The sequence below is a fragment of the Mauremys reevesii genome, linkage group 23 (assembly GCF_016161935.1).
Source record: "Mauremys reevesii isolate NIE-2019 linkage group 23, ASM1616193v1, whole genome shotgun sequence".
Lineage (NCBI taxonomy): Eukaryota > Metazoa > Chordata > Testudines > Geoemydidae > Mauremys > Mauremys reevesii.
Genome location: NC_052645.1, coordinates 11,961,928 through 11,983,777, shown reverse-complemented (window position 1 = coordinate 11,983,777; position 21,850 = coordinate 11,961,928). Strand labels below are relative to the sequence as shown.

The 21,850-nt window shown below is 47.2% G+C and overlaps 1 protein-coding gene across 1 annotated transcript; it reads right to left on the bottom strand.

Moving 5' to 3' along the window:
- Positions 1–6,234: 6,234 nt before the first annotated feature.
- LOC120389365 (tRNA selenocysteine 1 associated protein 1) lies at positions 6,235–20,311 on the bottom strand. Its single transcript, XM_039511890.1, has 9 exons — positions 20,159–20,311; positions 18,020–18,117; positions 16,816–16,915; positions 15,593–15,645; positions 13,855–13,986; positions 11,610–11,729; positions 9,413–9,575; positions 8,810–8,843; positions 6,235–6,724 (listed from the first exon to the last, which is right to left on the bottom strand). The coding sequence occupies exons 1-9, from the start codon at positions 20,183–20,185 to the stop codon at positions 6,588–6,590; spliced, it is 864 nt and encodes a 287-aa protein (XP_039367824.1). The 5' UTR covers positions 20,186–20,311; the 3' UTR covers positions 6,235–6,587.
- Positions 20,312–21,850: the final 1,539 nt, after the last annotated feature.

Here is a 21,850-nt window from a genome sequence, read left to right as displayed (position 1 = left end):
AAACCACCCCTACTGCTGGGCATCAGCCTTTGCAAACAGGCTGTTTGTCTGATCAGCTGCCTCATCCGCAGGCTAGTGGGGCTGGACCCCAGGGCAGGGTTACTTCCTGCCCTACCTCCGGGCATAAAAGTAAAATAGACATATTGCTTGAAGCCCAGCACCGCTTTAATTACAAATAGTGAGGTGCTCTCCTCGATGACTCCCCCACCCACCCCACAACAGAGCCTCTCCCAGCCTCCCTGCCTTTATTGCTAAACAGCCCTTGAAGTTTTCCCAGCTGTAGAGCCCTGCAAACCCCCGCGGGTATCCGCTTTCTATCCGCGGGCAGGTTGAGGAAAATGTGGGGCAGACCCTCCACCGCCCGTGTCCTTGCCCCTCAGGGCAGGGCAGGTGGAGGGGTCCAGGGGGGCGCCTCGGAACCGCAGCCTGGCCAGGGCGAGCAGAGCCCTGCAAACCCACAGGCCGTTTTTTGCGGCTCGGCTGCGGATACGCGGATTTTTGTACCCGCGCAGGGCTCTACCCAGCTGCCCCCTGCGATGATCCGCGCTTCCCGCCCCAGGCAGCTGGGAATCCAGCCCGGAGCCGCCGGGAGCCCCATTCCGCGGGACCCTTTGTATTTCCAACCCCCAGAAAATATAACCGCCAAACCCGCCCCCCGGAAAGCTGAGCCGCTCCAGGTCAGCGGGCAGGGGGCAGCGCCCCCAGGGGAGAGAGGATGGCGACGGATTGCAAACGCCCCCGGGCCTTACCCGGGCAAGCTACCTCCCGCGCGCACCCAGCCGGGGACCGCCGAGGGAAAGAGCGAAGCGCTTCCGAGACGCGGCTTTTAAGGGTCGGCCCTGCCAGCGGCGATGTTCTGATTGGCTCCTCCGCCGGGCCTCCCAAAGCCTTATGGGAGCTGTAGTTCAACCCGCTGCCCACCCCTGTATCCACACAGCCCGGCTGGCGGCCTGTCTTTAGCCTGTAACTAGCCCAGGGACATGGAGGTTGCAAAGTCAGGCGCTGAAACGTTAGGCAGCTCTGGAGCGGAGGCTGCCTGTGTCATCTGAATTCCCACCCCCACCCCCTCTTGTGCATATGCAGTAGGATACAGACAGGGCTGACCCCAGAGGGAGGGGAAGCCAGTACAAATTACGGGGCCCAGCCATCTGGAAGGGGCCCCGGCGTCTGGCTTCCCCGGCCCTGTTAGTCGGTCCGCCCATGCTGGCAGGCCTGAAAATTTTTTTTTCACAGGGGCCCAAACCCGCTCTCGGCGGCCCTGGATACAGACTTTAATTATACCATCACCTGCGATTTCTTCCACAGGACTTCTGCCTCCTTCAGGTTTTACTGTGGGGTTCTTCGCCCTTGAAAAAGTCTGGGGGTGATGCAGTAGCCCACCGCCCTCTCCTCCAAAATGTGCGCGTATGGGGGAGGGGTGTGTGCCTCTCATCTGCCCACTAGACATTTTCCATAGATACCCCTCTTCCAAAAGCACAAGTGAGGTTTTCCCCAACCCCTGCCTTCTGAAACAACTGGGTGAGATTTCCAGTCTACCACCCTCTGGCAACTTTGGGGAGAAGCCTTCTCTCCCCCCCCACAAAAAAAAATACATGGGAACTGAATTCCACCCCAAAAGTGTTCCACCCCTCCTTCCCCCAGGATACCTTGACTGTTGCCATTTCCCTGGATACAGGGACTGAACTGACACTCATAACTTGAACTCTGTCTGAAAAGTTGGTGAACAGAGTTGTTTTCAAAATGTTAAAGGGGAAAAAAAGACCACGTTCCATGTTGTCCAAAAGAGAGAGATTGGTCCCGTCACAGCCTAAAGAGCACAGGTATTTGGAATTCCAAAGGGGGGCAAAGAAATCCCTCACAAATCATGCCATTTACATTGTGCCTGAATTGAAGGTCACTGTGGTTATTGAATTAGATCTCCTGATTGGAGTAAGAGCCTCTACTGATATTAATACCATCCTATGGTCAAGAAGTCAAGTGGTATGCTAGAAGAGCCTGCAATCCCACCAGTTTGCCAGCTGGTCCTTTCAGAATTCATCAGTAGCCTGACCCAACCCCACCTTTTCTGCTTGGCCACCTCCTGTTTACAGCACTGATCTTGCTCTAATGCAATGAGGAGAGAGAAGAGAAAGAAGGAGGCAGGGAGGGAGGGGTGCAGAGACCCAGAGACCTATCTGTGGGGTGGTGGGGGGGGTCTTTTTTCTCCTGATGACCTGGGTCTGTCTGGTTCTGTCTGGCATATTTGCTCTGAACCAGAGGCCTCAGCTGCATACTTCTAATGCCTGCAACTTCTCCATGTGTGTATGGGGTGCTGGGGGAGAGACATAACATGTTAACACCGGTGAAATAAACATTCAATATGATATTAGCTGTGTAAGCTGCAATTGGTTTAATCCTGGGTATAGTATGAGCCACTTGCTACGAGACAAGGAGTATGAGCTTGTCCTGCAAACAGAGAGTACCATGCAGAATGTTCTTAGATAAAACGACGCCATTTGCACCTTTCCCACAGAAGCATCTTGTCACTTCTGAAGAATGTAATGCTTTGCGGGCAGGCAGAAAAGATGAAAGCAGCACCCTGACTGGTTTTATAGAGCAATATATAAACTACAGAATGCAGTGTGTTTTCACGTGAGCTGCCATTGATTTCTTGCTTTGAGTGAGATGAACAAAAATTAGAATTTAGTTTACTCCATGCAGGCAGTCTGGTGTGTCTCGGGCTATACCGAAAGCTAATAAATCTGGGCTTTTTCTGTAGACGTCTGAAAAAATTGTCCGTGTTATTAAGACAATATTTCATTTGGGTTCCAACTGACCAGTGGACACCAGGCCACTGGAAGTTTCGCAACACTGCATTAAAGGCCCCTCTGTGCGCCGATGCGGAGCTGGAGAAGACAGAAGAGAAAATAAAGGAGGACTAAGAGAAAAGATGCTGCAGATGAAGTATGAATGACTCTCCAGAAGCCTGGGGTGGATAATTCAACATCTCCGCCCACAAAAAAATGCTGGGGAAGATTGCCCTGAGACACACCACTGCCCCCCTCCACTTCCAAAAAAAGTCTGTCTGGGGTTCAAGATTGCCCTCTCCCATCCCAAAAGGCAGGGGTGCAAGGATTGCCCACTTTTCCACCTCCCCCTGAGGCTATGGTGTGGAACCTGTCTCTGCTCCCTACTCCTTTGCCAAGACCTGGGACACCCCCACCCCCACCACGAGGACATGGCGGAGAATCAACTTTTTTCTCTTTGCCCTTCCCCCTTGCCCGAGGTAGTGAATCTATTTGTCCGGTACCCAGGGACAGTGGTTCTCAACCTTTCCAGGTTCTTGGACCCCTTTCAGGAGTCTGATTTTAGCCCTGCTGCCCGGGGCTGAAGCATGTAGCTTAGCTGTGTGGGGCCCCAGGCAACTGTCCTGCTTGCCACCCCCTAACGCCAACCCTGCACTTGCAGCCCCCCTAAACCTGTCCCATGACCCCTTTCAGGGTGGCAAACCCCTGGCTGAGAAACACTGATATAGTATGTAGAGCAGTATTAACAAGTCATTGTATGAAATTTTACTTTGTTCTGACTTTGCCAGTGGTTTTTACATAACCTGTTGTAAAGCTAGGCAAATATCTAGATAAGTTGACATACCCCCTGGAAGACCTTTGCGTACCTCCGGTTAAGTCCCACTGCCCAGGGACACCCGTACACCCACCCGAATGGTGCAGTGGGGAATTGCCTCTCCTTCCTCCCCATTAGGGTGTGATTAGCCACTTACACTAGAGGAGGGAAGCGAAGGGAGGGATTGCTATCACCCTCATTTCAGAGAGTTCCCTACCAGTAAATAACCTCAGCGCAGCCCCTAGGCTCACCGCAGTTCCTCTTCTAGAGGAAAGGGTGAGCTATATCAGGCTCTATACAAATCAACTAACAGGTTTCTCGAGGAATTCTTGCTGGTTTCTGTACCTACCACTTCCTCCAAAACATTTTCAGGCTTCCATACGTGTTCCCAGAATTGCTCTGCATCTAGATAGCTGTCCCCTCCCATCACTAGACATCTCAGGTAACCGTGCAGCTGGCCAATGGAACAAACTGGACAGGGACAGTAGAGAAAAATGAGTCATCTTGGCTTCTTTTCAGCTATGCCAGCTCTAGGAGTGCTGTGGATTTGATAGGGGCGTGGTCAGTTAAAAATGATTGCAGTGGGTGAAAGATACTACACTGCATGCCCTTCCTTCTCTACAGAAAGGGTTTTTAAAGGGGTTCCCATGTCATTTCCCTTTATTCTCCATTCTCCTGCAAGCCCCCTGCCCTTGTGACAGGGTACACTAGGAGGACAAGATATTAGGTCTGGCTTAGCCATCCATTAGGAAATATTAGCTAGGATTGCAGCACTGATCAGCCTTATAACTGTCGCATGTATTGATGTTAGTAAAACAGGTACATTTCAGGCACAGCCTCAGGTCACCTGCAGCAAACAGATTAACCCAGGAGGGCTAAACTATGAAATCATACCCTGGAACATTTTTTTTCCATCGTGGTAGGGCAGGAGAGAATAAGGAATTCAGAACATTATTATTGCAGCTTGTTATATGAACACTCAATCAAAAGCATTAAGCAACAGGCTAGTACAGACCTCTTTGTGTCACTGCTAAAATTCCATTCTACTGAAGTGAAACCTCAGAAACAAAGGGAGACAGTCTGCCATGTAACACTGCTGGTCAGTTACATCAGCAGAAAAATGCACTCAGCTTCCTCTCACCTGTCCAACTGTACTAACCACAAAAGGTGTCTTCACAGAACACTCAGATCCTTAAGCCCAATACAATCACAGCTCAAGACAATGTTAACATTCAACCGGGCAAGTAAAGATGGTGGTGGGAGACCTACGTATATACATAGACATGCAAAGAATGTAGAGGTCCTGTATTTCCCTTACTGTCACTCATTTAAAACGACACCGAACACGTAAGTCGCAGTTACCTCATGAAACATCACATCATGTTTACTATTTCCACTGCACTTGATAAAAAACAGACTGATCTGTATTCTAATTACAGAAAGAGCCTTGTCACAGCAGCGGGTTCGTTGAGGAGGTCAGACTAGATGATCATAATGGTCCCTTCTGACCTTAAGTCTATGAATCTATAAGTACACCTCTACCCCGATATAACATGAATTTGGATATAACGTGGTAAAGCAGCACTCGGGGAGGGGGGGGGCTGCGCACTCTGGTGGATCAATCAAGTTCGGTATAACGCGGTTTCACCTATAACGTGGCAAGATTTTTTGGCTCCCGAGGACAGCGTTATATCGGGGTAGCGGTGTACGTAGCTTTTGCTGCAAATTTCTGCATCAGCAGGGCTAGAAGGGCAATTAAATGCTTCTTAGTCGCAATTTTAGTTACCAAATGCTTTCTTGGGATATGTTTATTGCAGGTAGTTTGTCTGCTCCTATTTCACGAAGACTATATGGCACTGAAGCCTGAAAAGGGCTTTTAATATACTAGTATGTACATAAGTGCCTTTTTTTCCTGTCACACCTAATACAACACAGCATTAGCTTAAGTACATTGCTACCCCATCCAGCATATACAACAGCAATTAGAAAACTGTCTTTCATGCGAGTGGCCCCTTGGAAGTTACACAATATATTTAATTACATTGCTCTGACCTGTTTCTCATTCATTATTTTAAATTTTACTTTTAAAACATTCACCCAGACAGGACAGGAAAAGTAAAGTCTAGAATCTTAATGGCCCGTCAAAGCCTGTCCACATCAATGGACTGTTGTAGATAGAACCACGATTAAATGGGATTGCTGTTAGCAACATTATAAATTGTTCCTCTGACCACTGGGGGAGAAATTCCTCACACATACATCAAGACCTAGGCAAGCAAAACTGTGCTAATGGCTAGGTAGAGAGCATGAGCCTACGATAGTTTCATACTACTACTCATCCTCTCCACCTCCCAAAAAACCCTCCCTGTCCAGATTGCTCAAGATCACCGTGCCAGAAGCCTGGTAGCACTACATTGGTGTATAGATAAAGCATAGCAAAAGCCTCTGTCTACATGTTTTTCCCTGTGATCTACAGCCACCTTACCCATTCCATGTTGCGGCGTTGAGACGTTTGAGTGGTGATTGACGGTGATGTTTTAAAGAACGTATTTACTGAAGGTAGTTTCGTGTGAGTTTAAGACAGTTAAATGAGTAGCAAAACAGAGAGAAGAGCAGGAACCAAAATGCAAAGGATAATTTTACTTAAAAGACCAATTTTTTTTTTTATTGTACATTGGAGAAGAGTCTTTCCCCTGTGCCATCTTGTTTAAAGTTTATAAATTACAATTCTCCAAGAAGTATTAAGAGTTCATTTTGAGACCAAAGGAATAAAACTGTTGCAGTTCTAATTTTCACCATGAATAAAAGCTACCACGATGCTCCTCCAATACTCATTGTGTACAGGAAATGCCACAGTCCCCCTGTACTTTGAGTCAGAGACCTGGGTGGAAGAGGGGCCATCCCTTCACTACTGCAGGTTCCAGGTGCAGCGTAGGAGTCTGGTGGCCGCTGGCTTGTCGTGTAGAGACAATGCCTCTGCAATGAGGCTATAACATGGCTGGAATCTCTGAAGAGACAGTGTCCAAAGGCTGCCAGTGACAGTCCATCAAGGCATCATAGAGTTCTTCACTCTGTTCCATAAACTGTTTGTTTGCTTCTGTCACGTCCATCTGAGGCAATGGATCTAAAAGAGGAAAGAAACAAGGCATCAATAGGTCACATACAAATTGTGCTTACAAATAACTAACATGAATTGTATTGAAACAAATGCAGAGGTTCACTATACATTCCTGGCACTTGCAAGAGAACTTTCAACCTGAGCATCTGAAAATGCTTCACAGTCATAGACTTTAATGACAGAAGGGCCAGCCACACCTGCCGCTGCTCTGGCAGCACTAGGCAGCTGGCCCTGGGGACCGCCTGAGCAGCGGCCGATGCAGCTGGTCCCAAGGGACGCCTGAGCAGCAGTCCCAGGGGCAGCGGGAGCCCAGGACACGCACACTCTTTCCGGGCCCCCGCCCCCCGGCTGCTGGTGCCACAGGCTCCCCTCCTCCTGCAATGTCCCTCCCCTCCCCCCCAAGATTCATTCAGGAGAATGTATGGTATAAATCATGGACAGGTTCCAGCAGTGGTTGGTGTGGCTGTCCCCAGGGCCAGCTGCTCAGCGGCTCTGGGGTCAGCCACACTGGCCACTGTAGAAGTCAGAGAGGTCTCAGGAAGTCATGGAATCTGTGACTTCTGCAACCTCCGTGACAAACACGAAACCCTGTTCATGATCACTCAAACCAATGTTGTCGTCTACAACCTGTTCTTCTATGAGGGCCTCACTGCTTACCAAAACTAAAGCTAAAATGGCATCACTTCTTGTTGGTTTGTGACTATTTAGTAAAGAAATCTGTCAGTTATCACATCCAGGAATATCTGGGCCCTATGATTATTAGTAGTACTTGTCCTCCAATTTATAGCTGGGAAATTAAAGTCTCCTAAAATCACACAATTCCCAGTAGTATTTATTTCATTAAATTCATCGTGAACCGAGCAAGTGGCACAACACCCCTGTGAGGTAGGTCTGAACAGGGTCCCTATTTTACATTTGGAAAAAATGTTTGTAAAGCACTTTGAAATTGAACAGCAAAGCGTAATGTGCTGACATTCTATTACTACAAAAATGTAAACTTTAAAGGGACCTGTGAGGCTGAGTTAGCCGTGTACTTGGACTGGCAAAAAACAAATTAAAAAATCCCAGAAATATTTGCAATCTAAAAAACCCAACCAACTGGATTTAATATTCCCCTGTCACATATGCAACCCAAAGATTACATTATCAGGTTAGCACAAGCACCAGCAAAGTGCATGAGTCAGAGTATGAAGTGAAATTGACTGGTCCATTGAAATGGAAAAAAAGAAAAAACAGACCATAGAAGTGTAAAAATTCGATTGTAATAATGCTGCATTTTAATCAGATCAGACATGAATAGATCATGTGAGGAACATTTAAAAATATTATTAGATAATATATTTTTGGGTTTTGTATAAAATTCAACATCTAAATACAGGGCAAGTTTAGTCAGCAAGAAAAAAACCCCACAACAGAGGTACTCTAATTGGTGCTTTGCTGTATCAATATCAGAGGAGAGGAATTATCTTATATTATGAAATATTTTTAGAAACAAAGAGGGCTTTCCAGTTAAGTGATGTCATACTCATATAGACCCTTGTAAAGGATCTGGCTGCTTGACTTTTTTTTTTTATGTATACATTTAAAAGAGTGAGACATCCTATAAGTTGCATACTCAGCTCATGACTATTAGAGTGAACACCACACAAAAACTGTTGTTGCTTCCTGATTAAATATAAAAGAACAGTGATACCCTGAACAAACAGAATACACAACTGTGATGGTTTTATAACAGAGAAGATTTATTAAAGGAAGGACAACATCTTTTGATCTGCACATGATTTAAGTTCATATTTTCAAGGGTGGAAAGGTATAAGCACTATTCCACACAATCCTCTCAATGCTAGCGAAGACAATTAGTCTGTGCCCTGGCAAGGCACAAGACTGGAATAGTAAGTTTGGAATAAGGGTGCAGAGAAAGGGACTTCTTAGGGAAGTCTGCACTGTATCTGTCCACACTACCAATCTGAAACTTTCATGAACCCCAAATTCATTCAAAAATACAGATGTGAAATGCCAATCCATGAAAACTCTGTATCAATATAATGAAAACAGCCAGTTGCAACGCAGATTTAAAATAAAGACACGTACCTTCCAATGCATCCTCACCAACTTCTTCATATGTCTGCAAGGGCAACAAAAATAGCTTCAGGGGAACAAATATATAACTGCGTCTGAAAACATCACCTGCTTATTACTGCCGCCACCACTAGGACGTTCACACAGGGGCTGATTAAAGCAGAATCCTTAGTACCCAAGCCCTGGGGTCCAACCCTAGCAGGCTCGGAGATTCTGTGTAGGTCTAAAAGATGCAGCCCTTCCTGGAATCCCTGCAGTCCTGCACACAGAGGCCTTGCTCCTGGCACACACCATACACCAGGGCTTGTGGTGGGATCCTTGAAAGGCAGCTTTATGGCTGTCATCCACAATGCCTATACCAGAGGTATCCTTCCCCCAGCCACAACTGGGGCTTCAAGTGTCCCTTTATACAGCTCTGACTCCTTTACCCAGCATAAAGGTAAAGCAGCAGGCCACAATACCAGTCAGCTGTTTGCTAGGTGGCTTTGCTTCCTTATGTGGCAAGAAGATCAAGGACCCAGGAAAACAGGTGTCCCTCTCCTGTTTGTAAAATGCTTTGGGATCTTTTGTGATGAGAGATTATTGAAATATAAAAAATTAGTGCCACGGCCCTACCTGCATGGTGCTCTGTGTGTATCCATACTGGGGATAGCTGTAGCTATAACTGCCTGTGTTCTGGTCGTATCCCCACTGGGCATAGTAGTTCTGATATTGTTGGTAATACTGGTTATAATTATAGTTGTACAGCTGATTGTACTCCACCGTCTTCACACGGTTACTTTAAAAAAATAAAAAGAAAGACGTTACAAACAATGAAGATTTAAGGAAAAAAAACAGACGAGTGACATGATTTGATCTACATCTTCCAATACTGTGGACCGCAGGTGCGCCTTTTGTTGGTGATGTTTTGTGTTTGTTTGTTTTTCCATCCTCAGACATTTGTAGGAGGGACTGGTTGGCTTTCCATCCCCACTCCTTCCCCCACTATTATTTTAATTATTAGAACACTTTGCTTTCTTACTACTGGATTCATGTAGCACAATTTTAGAGAGTAGCAGAGGGAATAGCTGAGAATTGTGAGCATCAGGTCTGGACTACCTAGTCACTGGAACCCAGGATTCAAATCCCCACAGGGAGGATTCATCCCTTCATCCAGCTGATGAAGTAGAGATACACTGAGTACTGTGTAGCGTACGGAAGGGTTTAGGGGGTGGTTCTGGGTTTTAAAAACGAGCTCCTTTTTCTGTATGTGGGTGCTGAAGACCCCTAAGAGTTTTGCAAAAGAATAGTAGTATACCCTGGTCTGTGACAAAACTTCCCCTCACTAGTATGCAGCAGGCTGTGTGATGAATGGTTGCCTCCTTCCTCTCAGAGGTGGGTGCAGTTCTGTGCTGTGATATGCATACAGTTTATGAAGTGCTTTGGGTTGAAAAGGGCCATAGAAATGAAAAATTTTAGTTTTCAAATGGTCTGTGAATATGCCGAATTCTCTTTTCTTTCCATACAATGGCAATGCTTTCAGGGTACAGGTTCCTGATTAATATGGTTTGAAATAAACGAGGGGGGCAGAAAGGAGAGAGGACAAATATCTCTTAAAAATGAAAACATTATTTCACATATGAAAATACCCTTAATCAAGAAATTAAAGAGTGCTAGAATAAAGAGCAAACAAAATCTTAACACTACAGGACAACCCTGTTCCCACCCAAGAGTTTTGGGGACATTGAAAAATTGACTGGGGAGCAATTATTTATTATTTGTATTACCATAATGCCAAGGAGCCTTAATCACGGACCAGGATCCCATTGTGCTAAGTGCTGTACAAAGATTGTCCCTACCCCAAAGAGTTTAATATCTATTGAACATTGCTATGGGATTACCAAAGAGACCACACTTTGGTTACCTACAAGTCAAATGAGCAAGGTTAGACCATGTCCTATTTTAATGTAAAGGGACATTGCCAGGTCAAAAAAAATTATTTAAAAAAAGAAACAAACCTGAATTTCTTACTGAAGTACATAATTAAAACAGAGTTTTGAAAATGTAACGTTTAGTCTTGGTTTAATTTTTGCACTTCACTCAGGCTGGACAAAGAAATGAGGATGGTCATTTTTTAATCAGATTAATCTTTATTTCCAATGTTTCTGGTGAATGTCATTTTTGGGGCGGGGGAGTCTCATATGCTAGTATAATGTGGCTATCTGAGACAATTATGAGCATTCCCTTGTTTGTTTTGTGATTTTATGGTGTGGGATGGGCACTGAAAGCACTGGATGGGTGCCTAAATAGAAAATAATAAATTTTGGCTTGGTAGATCTGTAGGGGAATGTTTAAATCCAAACCACAAACTTTTCAAAGAGTAAAAATACTAGATCTCTCTATTCATATTAAATTTAAGACATATTCTTCTGAAATGCAGACTATAAATTTTAGGCCTAAACTTCCTGACAGTGTCTTCCTATGTGTAGATATGCAGCAAAAATCAAACAGGTATGAAAAGCTCAGTTCTCTTTATTGTATACGATTTTCACCACTATAAGACATAGCAATAAAAAGTCAAACAGTCCAAATCAATGTTTAATGAACTTCAGTACAGTAACTCCAGGTTCAACATTCACATAATTCATTTTAACTGAAATTGATCTTTACATTTGATTTTAAAAACAGATTTTGAAAATTATTTACAACATCAGAAAGTCTTATGCAATTTAAACTACAGAGATTTTGCTCTGTTATCAGCTGCTAAATATGAATATGAACTGTGAACAGGAAAGATAATCATTACAAAACACTCATCTGCTCCCATACTTACGCTTTTGGTATGGCCACACTCAAGCGTACGGGTTTAGAGCCCAATCCCACAGCTCCTTGGCACTCTGTCAGGGCTCTTTTCTGTTCCAGCTCGTCTGTGAATTTCACAAACCCATAACCTCTGCAGAAAGACATGGAATGGTTTGTATCACACTAAAGCAAGAGACATTCCATTTTCAGATGTTTAAGACAAACCCACATGGGTTTAGGAATACTCTAGAACTAATAAAACATGGACTTGGGAGAATACTTTGCTAGTGAAATGTCAACACAAAAGTGAAAGCCTTTCCATCGTTGTTGTTTTTTTTAGCAGGGATTAAATGATTCCCTATTCCAGTGACTTTATTATTTGCAGTGTTAGAGGTATTTCATGTCCTAACAACTGCCGTATTTCCAAAGGCATCAGAGCAATAATATACATCTTGTACTAGTGGATTTTTGGGGACCTTTGTGGAACTGGCATGAGATGTGTTGGAGCTAAAAGCGTGGACGGGGTGTGGTGCAAGTGAGAAGATGAAAGGTAGGCACCGCTCAAAGTTCTTAGGCACCTGTATAGACACTGGGAAGAAGAACCGGCTTTTGATCTGTGTGACCTCAAGCTATGGAGATGAAGGAAAGAGGGAGAAGAAAGAATCAGACCAGAAGTTTCTTCCCCATCTGGCAGCAGTACAGGAAAGGGGGAATCGAAGCCAGGCTGTATAGCTTTTCAGTCAGTGCAGAGCTAATAAGCAGCCAGAGGCATCACTTGTGTCTAAAGCTGGCCCCAGTGTGATGCAAAGAGTTTGCTTGTCTACAGGGTGGATTAAGACAGACTTCGCAGTCAAAGCCCATCTACACTCGGGAACTTTTCTACGAAGTTTCTTGTTGTTGCTAACACCTGCGCTGCTCTGCCAGCATTAGCCACACTGGACATATTAATTATATGTGCTCTGGGCAGCTTCACTTGAACAACAATGGCATACAGCCAGCTGCCCTTCAACACAAGGCCTTCCAATGTCACTAACACCAGTAAAGCTGAACCAGAATTGGCAACAGCAGAAAATGTTTAGAACATTTTCCTAGCGTAGAAAAGGCTTTTGAGTGGGATCTAGAGGCTGTCGTGAGTAAGAGGTAATTCAGCAGCACACGACTGAGTAGTACCAGCTTGCAGGGGTGGGCTGGGCTGCCTCTCTGGACATGGCAGAAAGATCAAGGCCTTAGGAGTGAGAGGAAAAGAGAGTCTATCCAGGTGGCGAGAGGATGTTGGAAGGGAAAGAAAGCCTGGGCTAGTTAATTAAGCCAGAGCAAACACCTCTGCAGACACAGTTATAACCCATTTTCAACAGGTATCAGTTTAGTTTGCTCCCGCAATGGTACAGGGGCAAACTAAACCAATGTAAGTCACGTTTAAAATTGATGTAAGTGTACGCACAAAAAGCTGCACTGATCAACTAAATCAGTTAAAAAAAATCACATCTTTAATATAAAACCATTGCAATTCTGGGTGTTGTTCAGGCCTTCTTGGAGAAGGGCAGGGAGGGGGCTTACAGCTTAAAAGAATCTGACCAGAGCACTCTTCCCCAGACATAAAAACAGGACACTCACCTTGCCCCAATGACATGTTCTGTTTTTAAATTTGACTGCTGAGCAAAGAGCTCTTTTATTGAGAAGATACAACAGAAAGGAAAATGGTGCATTTAGGATGCCTACTTAATCATATCAAGAGGGCAGACTTCAGATTTCTAGTTTTGATTGGGTCATTTCCAGAATCCAAAAATGAGGGTTAAGCTACAGCATATTTAGACTGTGAATCACAGTTTTGTTTGGTATCTGGCTTCTATAGCATCTAAAACATCCAAAACCATCAGAATCAGGGCAGATTTTCAAAAGTATCTACAGAATTTAGGAGCCCAATTCACACTGAAAGTCAAAGGGGACTGGTGTTCATATATCACTTAGTGCTTTTGAAAATCTCCTAAGAGGCAATAAAACATTTTTAATAAAAATACACAGAGATCTAATACAGAGTAGCAAAAGTATGGTATTGTGAATAGCAGAAAACAGACATACTGAATGTTTAATAAAATATAGACAATTCAGTCTTGTGATCTGGTTTGTTAAGTCCTAAGCAAAACTAATACAACTACTCCTTTTCCCTCACTGCCTTTGGAAAGAGGCAAAGTCTACAAGGTTACAGATGGCCTATTTTCTCCAAAAGATCTCACAACATATGAAGCAAGAGAGAGACAGGCATAAGGAAAACTTACTTGGAAACTCCAGTCTGGTCCAAAACAACTTTGCCACCTCTACATGACGGATAAACTTTAACAAAAAACTCATATAACATGCCATCATCCACATCGGGGGTCAGATCTCCCACAAAGAGTGAGTATTCTGGACTAAAGGAGTCAATATAGAGTACATTTTATGAATAGCGATAAAACAAATAATGTGATATGAACAAGAACACAAAGCTATCCAAAACATCTGATTATTAAGTGGCATGAGTTAAAGGCACTATGGAGATACCAATATTATTTTTAAAAGCCTTTATCTATGTTACTGGTAATTTACATAATAAACATTAAAAAAAATTTCCACTGCTTATGCTGTTTGTATTTTCCTACTCAGTTGAAGCAGCAAAACCAGATGGCTCCTCCATTTCACTTTTTCCGCATACCCTAGTTCATGGCAGTGTCTTTGTGTTTCCAACACTGCAAGAGACCATTTATACCCTCAAAGAAATAAAAAGAAAATTCAGTGAATATAGGTTTAATTTCTCTTCATATTCGGTATTGTAAAACCATTTTTAAAAACAGATTTGTGGTTTAATTCCTTCAAAATAACATTTGGCACATGTATTGCTTTAGATTTTCAAACCACCATTACCCACTTTTGGGTAATAGCTCATTTGTAGATTTGCTAGTTTCCAATGTACTGACCTTTAATTGTAATCTATCAATTATAGGCGCTGATGCTGCAAACGTTTAAGCACACGTGTAGTGCAACTGAAGTCAGTAAGACTACTTGTGTTTAAAGTTAAGTACATATATCCGTGCTTGGAGGATGGGGGCCATGTTTTGACTCTTGGAATTCTTAAACAATATGGCACAGCATAAATTCCTGGAGATAAAAGACACCTTTTCTTTCCTTCCCATCCTTCCACATGGATGGATGTAAGGTTTGGAAAAAGTACAATTTAAAAATTCTTTATAAGTTAGAAAGCCTACAAGTGCTTAAAGCATAGGACAGAGTGAAGAGAGCAAGTTCTTCCGACTGCCACCGACTTATTGCATGTCCTTGGGCAAGTCACTTAATCTCTTTGTAATTCAGGCTACCCATCTGTAACATAAGGCTAATACCTAACACATGGGGCGATTGCAAGAATTAATCACACAATTGTTGTTATATGGCTGGAACCTCCACTCTGACCCCATCTGCCAGCTTTGACCCTCACCTCTGAGTCCCTCCTCAAAATGTACTTCTTCAAAGAGGCTTATGAATCAGTCTAAAAATAAAAATGTAACCCCTAAGATACAAATATCACTCACCTAAGCAACCATATTGTTGTCAACCTTGTACATATGTACCTCAAACCCTCCCTGTGTTGTTCTCAACTTCAGTTGTGTGAACTCTTCTGGGCAGGCATTCTGTCTTTATTTTACGAAGTGCCAGGCACATTTATGACATTATATAAACAATACATACATATTTTTATTATGTGAAGCACCTTGAGATGCATGGAAGTTTCTAAGGCAATGCATTGTATTTAATTACACTTTAAAGCAGTCTAGTTTATTAGTTATTGGCTTGTTGCCTGGCATTGTCCACCCCAAATGGCAATTAAGATTTAAATTGTATGCTTCTAGTTAAAATTCCCCTACTCTATATTGCTAGGAGCTGATCCGGTCCAGCAATACTGAATGTATGGATTGCACTCTCTGAATACTCTTTTGCAAGGGAGCTCACAAAAACAAGGACAACGTTTGAATACTAAACACTCACCTGTTATCAGGCTGTTTTCCATACGTTGCGTAGTTCAGTTTAAATCGCTTTGACTGCAACAAGGATAAACAGAAACTGACAATATGTAAAACCGTGTGGGTTCACTTTAGAACATTTTTATAATCATAATTAGAAAAAATAAAAGTGAGTTATAATAGGCTAATTTTAAACCATTTTCTTAATAATGGCAAGTGTTAAATGCTTAACACTGGCAGGTCTGCAGGCTAATGCATTAGAGGGCAAGTCCTTAGACAGTGTAAACTGACTTCAATGGAGCTATGACAATTTACACCAGCTGAGGATCTACCCCCAGGTCAGGAGGTCTTGCCTGCCCACCTCACGAGATTCTGGCTGCCTTTACTACAAAAGTATTCTAAAAGGCTAGCAGAAGACTGGGAGACACACCAGGGTCTTCCATTTTCACATCTCCAGAGAGAAGAGAAAACAAAAGTACCAACAATCACCATTGAATGAGACCTTCCACATTTTGGTGTTTTCAAATAAAACACAGAATACAAATTTAGAGAATTGTAACTTACAGGAATGTTAACCAAGTAGAATCTGACACTCTGGAAACCAAATCCTCAATCATAACAACATTTCTAGATACTTTACTTTACTAATACTTTACTCTGTATTTTAGATTGCTTGTGTAGTTTTGATGTGCATTTCCTGTGTAGCTGGACTTGAGTAACTTTTGTTGCTAAAGATCAAGAATGATGTGAGGCTTGAACTTCATGCTTCTCTTGGCAAACCAAAGTTACTCAAAACTCAGTGAAATCTCAGCTCCATTTCAACCCACATAGATATCATAATCTATGCAAAGTAATCAGCTAGTATTTAGCTGGTAACAGGTTACATAGGGTAGCATGGCGGGTAGGAATATGTAGCCTGCTTTTTCCTTCCTGTTGCCTGGTTTTTCATCTGTCAGCTTTGACAACAATGCAAAGGATCAGAAATTCACAAATGCAAATATCTGCTGCTACTCAAGTTTTATCCATCCATTCACCCTGAAATAAGTATATGTCTTAAAAATTAATGAAACCCTTCCAGAGACTTTGCTATAAAGAATGTTAGTAATTTCATACGGATAAGATTCTAAAGAAAACAATAACTCACAATTTGCTGTTTATTCTGCTTATCTGAATTCCTAATTATTGTGGGATCCCTTTTCTCCATCCCTCCCATTCCTGCTCCTCCACTAATTAATTTGGTTTACTTACTGGTGTGGCACCAGGAAGTGGTTTTCCATTGATTTTGTGTAAACACTTCTCTGCAGTAGCCAGATCTGCAAATTCTACAAAGCAGTAGCCTGCTGGAATTCTGAATACAGGGGGAAGGGAGAGAGAGTTAGTTTTAAGATTACAAAATTTAGAATTCATCTGGGCAAAAGTGTAATACTTATGATTCTCTGAAGGATGCAGAGAGGGTGAGGAATTTCCTATAATCACCATTTTAAAAATGAGAACATTTTCAAAATGTCAACTTCAGCTTGCATAGAGGAGCGACTAAGCAGCAAATGATCTCCAATGAAGTGACAGCCCAGAAGGCCATGTCAGCTGTATACTCCAGTTACAGAGCCAGCAAGGTGGAGGGGGAAGGGAGAAATAATAAATTTAGTACAAACCCCACAAAAATCAATCATAATTATTTTTCTCCCCATGTTTGTACTTATTCATTTAATAAAACATCAATTTCCTGATGCTCACTTTGTAATATGGTAACACCCTGTTAAACAGAAAGATCTGAGACTATATTCCTGTCTCTTTAAACAAAAGCCAATGATTGTTTTGTTTCTGAAAGAGACATGGCAAGGATTTGTGAACTTGTTAAAACTTCCTAAACAAACAGATAAAAAAACAAATACAAACTTCCCTACTAGAGTCTAACAGTTTTAAATGTTGGACTTAAATTACTTGCAAGCAAAGCTATGTAAGGCCGAGACTTTACTTTAATCTGCATCCACTAGTCTCATTCTAATCTTTATAAGGGAGATCAAAAGAGCCAAGCAAGACTGTGGCTAAACTATAAGTATTTTCTTTATATTTCCCACCTTTGCTAACACTGGCACAGCTGATCACTAGCATTTTAACCACCCTATCCCATTAGGCCTTCATCCTTTACTGTGCAGTATGCTGGTGGGCTGGATTGCAGTGCCTGCCTGGCACCCACTATCTTTGGCGGTGCTCTATTTGGGCACAGATAGGGCAAATGCAATACAGGATTGGTGCCTAACCCTATTCAAATACCAGCCTCTTCCTCGGTTCTTACCAGTGTAGCTGCATTGTTGGAAGCAATGGTGGGAAATGTAAAGGAGAACAATGCTAGCATAGACAAGGCCACGATGAGGCCTGTGGTTTGTAAAGGGATAATCTCAATGCAAGAATATATTATTAAAATGAACTGATAGTAAACATAAATGATTACCCTGTCAATCTATTTCGGATGATTTTTACACTCAGAACTAGTTCTCCCATGGTGGCAAAGGCTCTTGAAACGAAGTTCTCATCCATATATGGCTCCAGCTATAAAGAGAAGGTTGAAATTAGTTTGGGGAGTTGGGGGGATTACACACACATCAGTGTCACCCGTACCAGTTAAACATCCTGGAGAAGCACTTTCCCTATACACTGAAAAAAGGCAGTAAGACCTGTTTAGAAGGGTCAGCATCACCGACAGCATGGGCCAAAACCCCACACCCATAAACCAGCAAGTGTGCACAGAGCCAGTCTCAACAAGCTGGTCTGCAAAACGGAACCATTGGGGAACTGAGGGATGAAGGATTTAGGGACACAGAGGCCTTTCAGAGAAGGAACAACCACGGGGAAGAGGTATTTAGGAATAAACCTTGCATAGGATGAAGCGCTGAATGGGGGGGTTAGAGGGATGACAGCATATTCAAGGAGGGTAAGAAGTGACACTATCTGTAGATGTAATGGGGTAGAGAGTAGCACTATCTGTGGGGGTGGCACTGTACTTGTGTGGAAGGTAGGGGTGAGACTATCAGTAGGGTTAAGGGGCACATATTGGGGAGAGCATGGGTGGCACTGTATCTGTGGGGGGTCGGAGATACAGAGGTTATACTGTATGTGGGGGATGTATAGGCTGCAGGATGAGGTTGGGGTGGCACTGAGCCTGTGGGGGCTACACAGGTGGCAGCATAGGGGTGTACTGGGCAGGGCTGGCACTCTGTCTGGGGGGGATATAGAGGTAGGGGGTGGCACTGCAGGTGTGGGGTGATACATGGTGGCAGCATGAGGGTGTAACAAGCAGGGCTGGCACTGTGTCTGTGGGGGCAATGGGGCAGGGCTAGCCCTGTGTCTGTGGGGGGCTACATAAGCGGCAGCATGAGGATGTAATGGGCAGGGCTGGAGCTGTGTCTGTAGGGGATATAGAGGTAGGGGCTGGCGCTGTGTCAGCAATGGGGTAGGGCTGACGCTGTGTCTGTAATTAAATATAGAGGTGGGGGTGGCCCTGTGTCTGGCGCAATGGAGCAGGGCTGGCGCTGTATCTGTGGGGGCTACTTGGGTGGCAGCATGAGGGTGTAACAGGCAGGACTGTCACTGTGTCTGTGGGGGCAATGGGGCAGGGCTGGCGCTGTGTCTGTGGCAGCAATGGGGCAGGGCCGGACCCGTGTCTGTGGGGGACACAGAGGTGGGGCTGGCACTGTCTGTGAGCTAGCAGGGTAGGGATGGCATGGCACATGTGGGGGATATAGAGATAGGGGGTGGCACTGCAGGTGTGGGGGGGTTTAAGGGCTGGCACTGTGTCTGTGGGGCAATGGGGCAGGGCCGGACCCGTGTCTGTGGGGGACACAGAGGTGGGGATGGCGCTAGGGCAATGGGGCAGGGCTAGACCCGTGTCTGTGGGAGACACAGAGGTGGGGGTGCCGCTGCGGCAATGGGGCAGGGCTAGACCCGTGTCTGTGGGGCAATGGGGCAGGGCTGGACCCGTGTCTGTGGGGCAATGGGGCAGGGCTGGACCCGTGTCTGTGGGGGACACAGAGGTGGGGGTGCCGCTGCGGCAATGGGGCAGGGCTGGACCCGTGTCTGTGGGGCAATGGGGCAGGGCTGGACCCGTGTCTGTGGGGGACACAGAGGTGGGGGTGGCGCTGGGGCAATGGGGCAGGGCTGGACCCGTGTCTGTGGGGCAATGGGGCAGGGCTGGACCCGTGTCTGTGGGGCACACAGAGGTGGGGGTGGCGCTGCGGCAATGGGGCAGGGCTGGACCCGTGTCTGTGGGGGACACAGAGGTCGGGGGTGGCGCTGGGGCAATGGGGCAGGGCTGGACCCGTGTCTGTGGGGCACACAGAGGTGGGGGTGGGCAGGGTCCCCACGCAGGGGAGAGGAGCTCGCAGGGTGGGGTGGCACGGCACGCGTGGGGTGTGCCCGCCTGGGCGCGGGGACCCGGGGCTGGCAGGGCAGCGCGCGGGGTGATGGACACGGCGCGAGTGTCCGTGGCGCGACCCGCGCGTGGGGCCCGAACCCCCTCCCGGCCCCACCCCCGGCCCTGCCCGAGCCCCGCCCCCGGCGGCCCCGCGCCGCAGCCCGGCCGCCCCGCACTCACGTCCCCCATCCACAGGCTGGCGGCCATGCTGCTCCCGCAGGCCCCGGGCGGGCTCGGCGGGCCGCGGCTCCGGCTGCCCGCTCGGCCCCGCCGCCGCTTCCGCCGGCGCCGCCTCACGGTGTCTCCGGAGCCCGCTCCGGCCGCCGCGCTTCCCCGCCGCCTCCTCCTGCGGGGCCCGGCCGGGCAGAGAGCGGAGCCGCCGGCGGGCAGGGCCCCGAGCCGCCCACAGCGGGCCCTGCCGGCGGGAGGAGCAACGGCAGCGCGGGGGGGCCGGGCTGGGGGCCGGGGCAGGTGCGGGGGAGCTTAGGGGAGGGGTGGGGGCAGGGACAGGAGGAGCTGGGGTAGGGAGGGGCAGGGGGAGCTGGCGGGGTGGGGAGGGTGGGGCGGGGGCAGGGACAGGAGGAGCTGGGGTAGGGCAGGGGAGCTGGGGTAGGGTGGGGCAGGGGAGCTGGCGGTGTGGGTAGGATGGGGCGGGGGCAGGGACAGGAGGAGCTGGGGTAGGGAGGGGCGGGGGAGCTGGCGGTATGGGTAGGGTGGGGAGGGGGCAGGGACAGGAGGAGCTGGGGTAGGGTGGGGCAGGGGGAGCTGGCGGTGTGGGTAGGGTGGGGCAGGGGCAGGGACAGGAGGAGCTGGGGTAGGGAGGCGGGAGCTGGCGGTGTGGGTAGGGTGGGGCAGGGGCAGGGACAGGAGGAGCTGGGGTAGGGTGGGGCGGGGAGCTGGCGGTGTGGGTAGGGTGGGGCAGGGGCAGGGACAGGAGGAGCTGGGGTAGGGTGGTGAAGGAGGAGCTGGCGGTGTGGGTAGGATGGGGCGGGGGCAGGGACAGGAGGAGCTGGGGTAGGGTGGGGCTGGCGGTGTGGGTAGGGGGCAGGGGCAGGAGGAGCTGGGGTAGGGTGGGGCAGGGGAGCTGGCGGTGTGGGTAGGATGGGGCGGGGGCAGGGACAGGAGGGGAGCTGGCGGTGTGGGTAGGGTGGGGCAGGGGCAGGGACAGGAGGAGCTGGGGTAGGGAGGCAGGGGAGCTGGCGGTGTGGGTAGGATGGGGCGGGGCAGGGACAGGAGGAGCTGGGGTAGGGTGGGGCAGGGGAGCTGGCGGTGTGGGTAGGATGGGGCGGGGCAGGGACAGGAGGAGCTGGGGTAGGGAGGGGCGGGGAGCTGGCGGTGTGGGTAGGATGGGGCGGGGGCAGGGACAGGAGGAGCTGGGGTAGGGTGGGGCAGGGGGAGCTGGCGGTGTGGGTAGAAGGGTGGGGGCAGGAGGAGCTGGGGTAGGGTGGGGCAGGGGGAGCTGGCGGTGTGGGTAGGGTGGGGCGGGGGCAGGGACAGGAGGAGTTGGGGGAGGAGCTAGTGGTGGGACTAGGATGGGGTGTAGGAGCTGGGATAAGATGGGCAGGTGCAGGAGGTAGGATGGGGTGGAGCCAGAAGGAGCTGGGTTAGGGGAAGCTTGGGGGATGGGGCAGAGGGTAGGATGGGGACAGGAAGAGCTGGGATACGATGTGGGGGTAGGAGGGGCTGGGAGAGTAGATGGGGTGGGACGGAGGGCCCCGGGGCAGAGTGTGGGATAGTGGGGCCAGGGGAGCAGTGGCTGTGCGGTAGGGATTAACACTAGAAGTCAGGCTAGGCCAGCCAGGAGCATGGGGCAGGTAGAGCAGAGAGGTGAGAGGACGTCAAGAGCAAGAGTAAAAATGAGGGCAGAGTGAG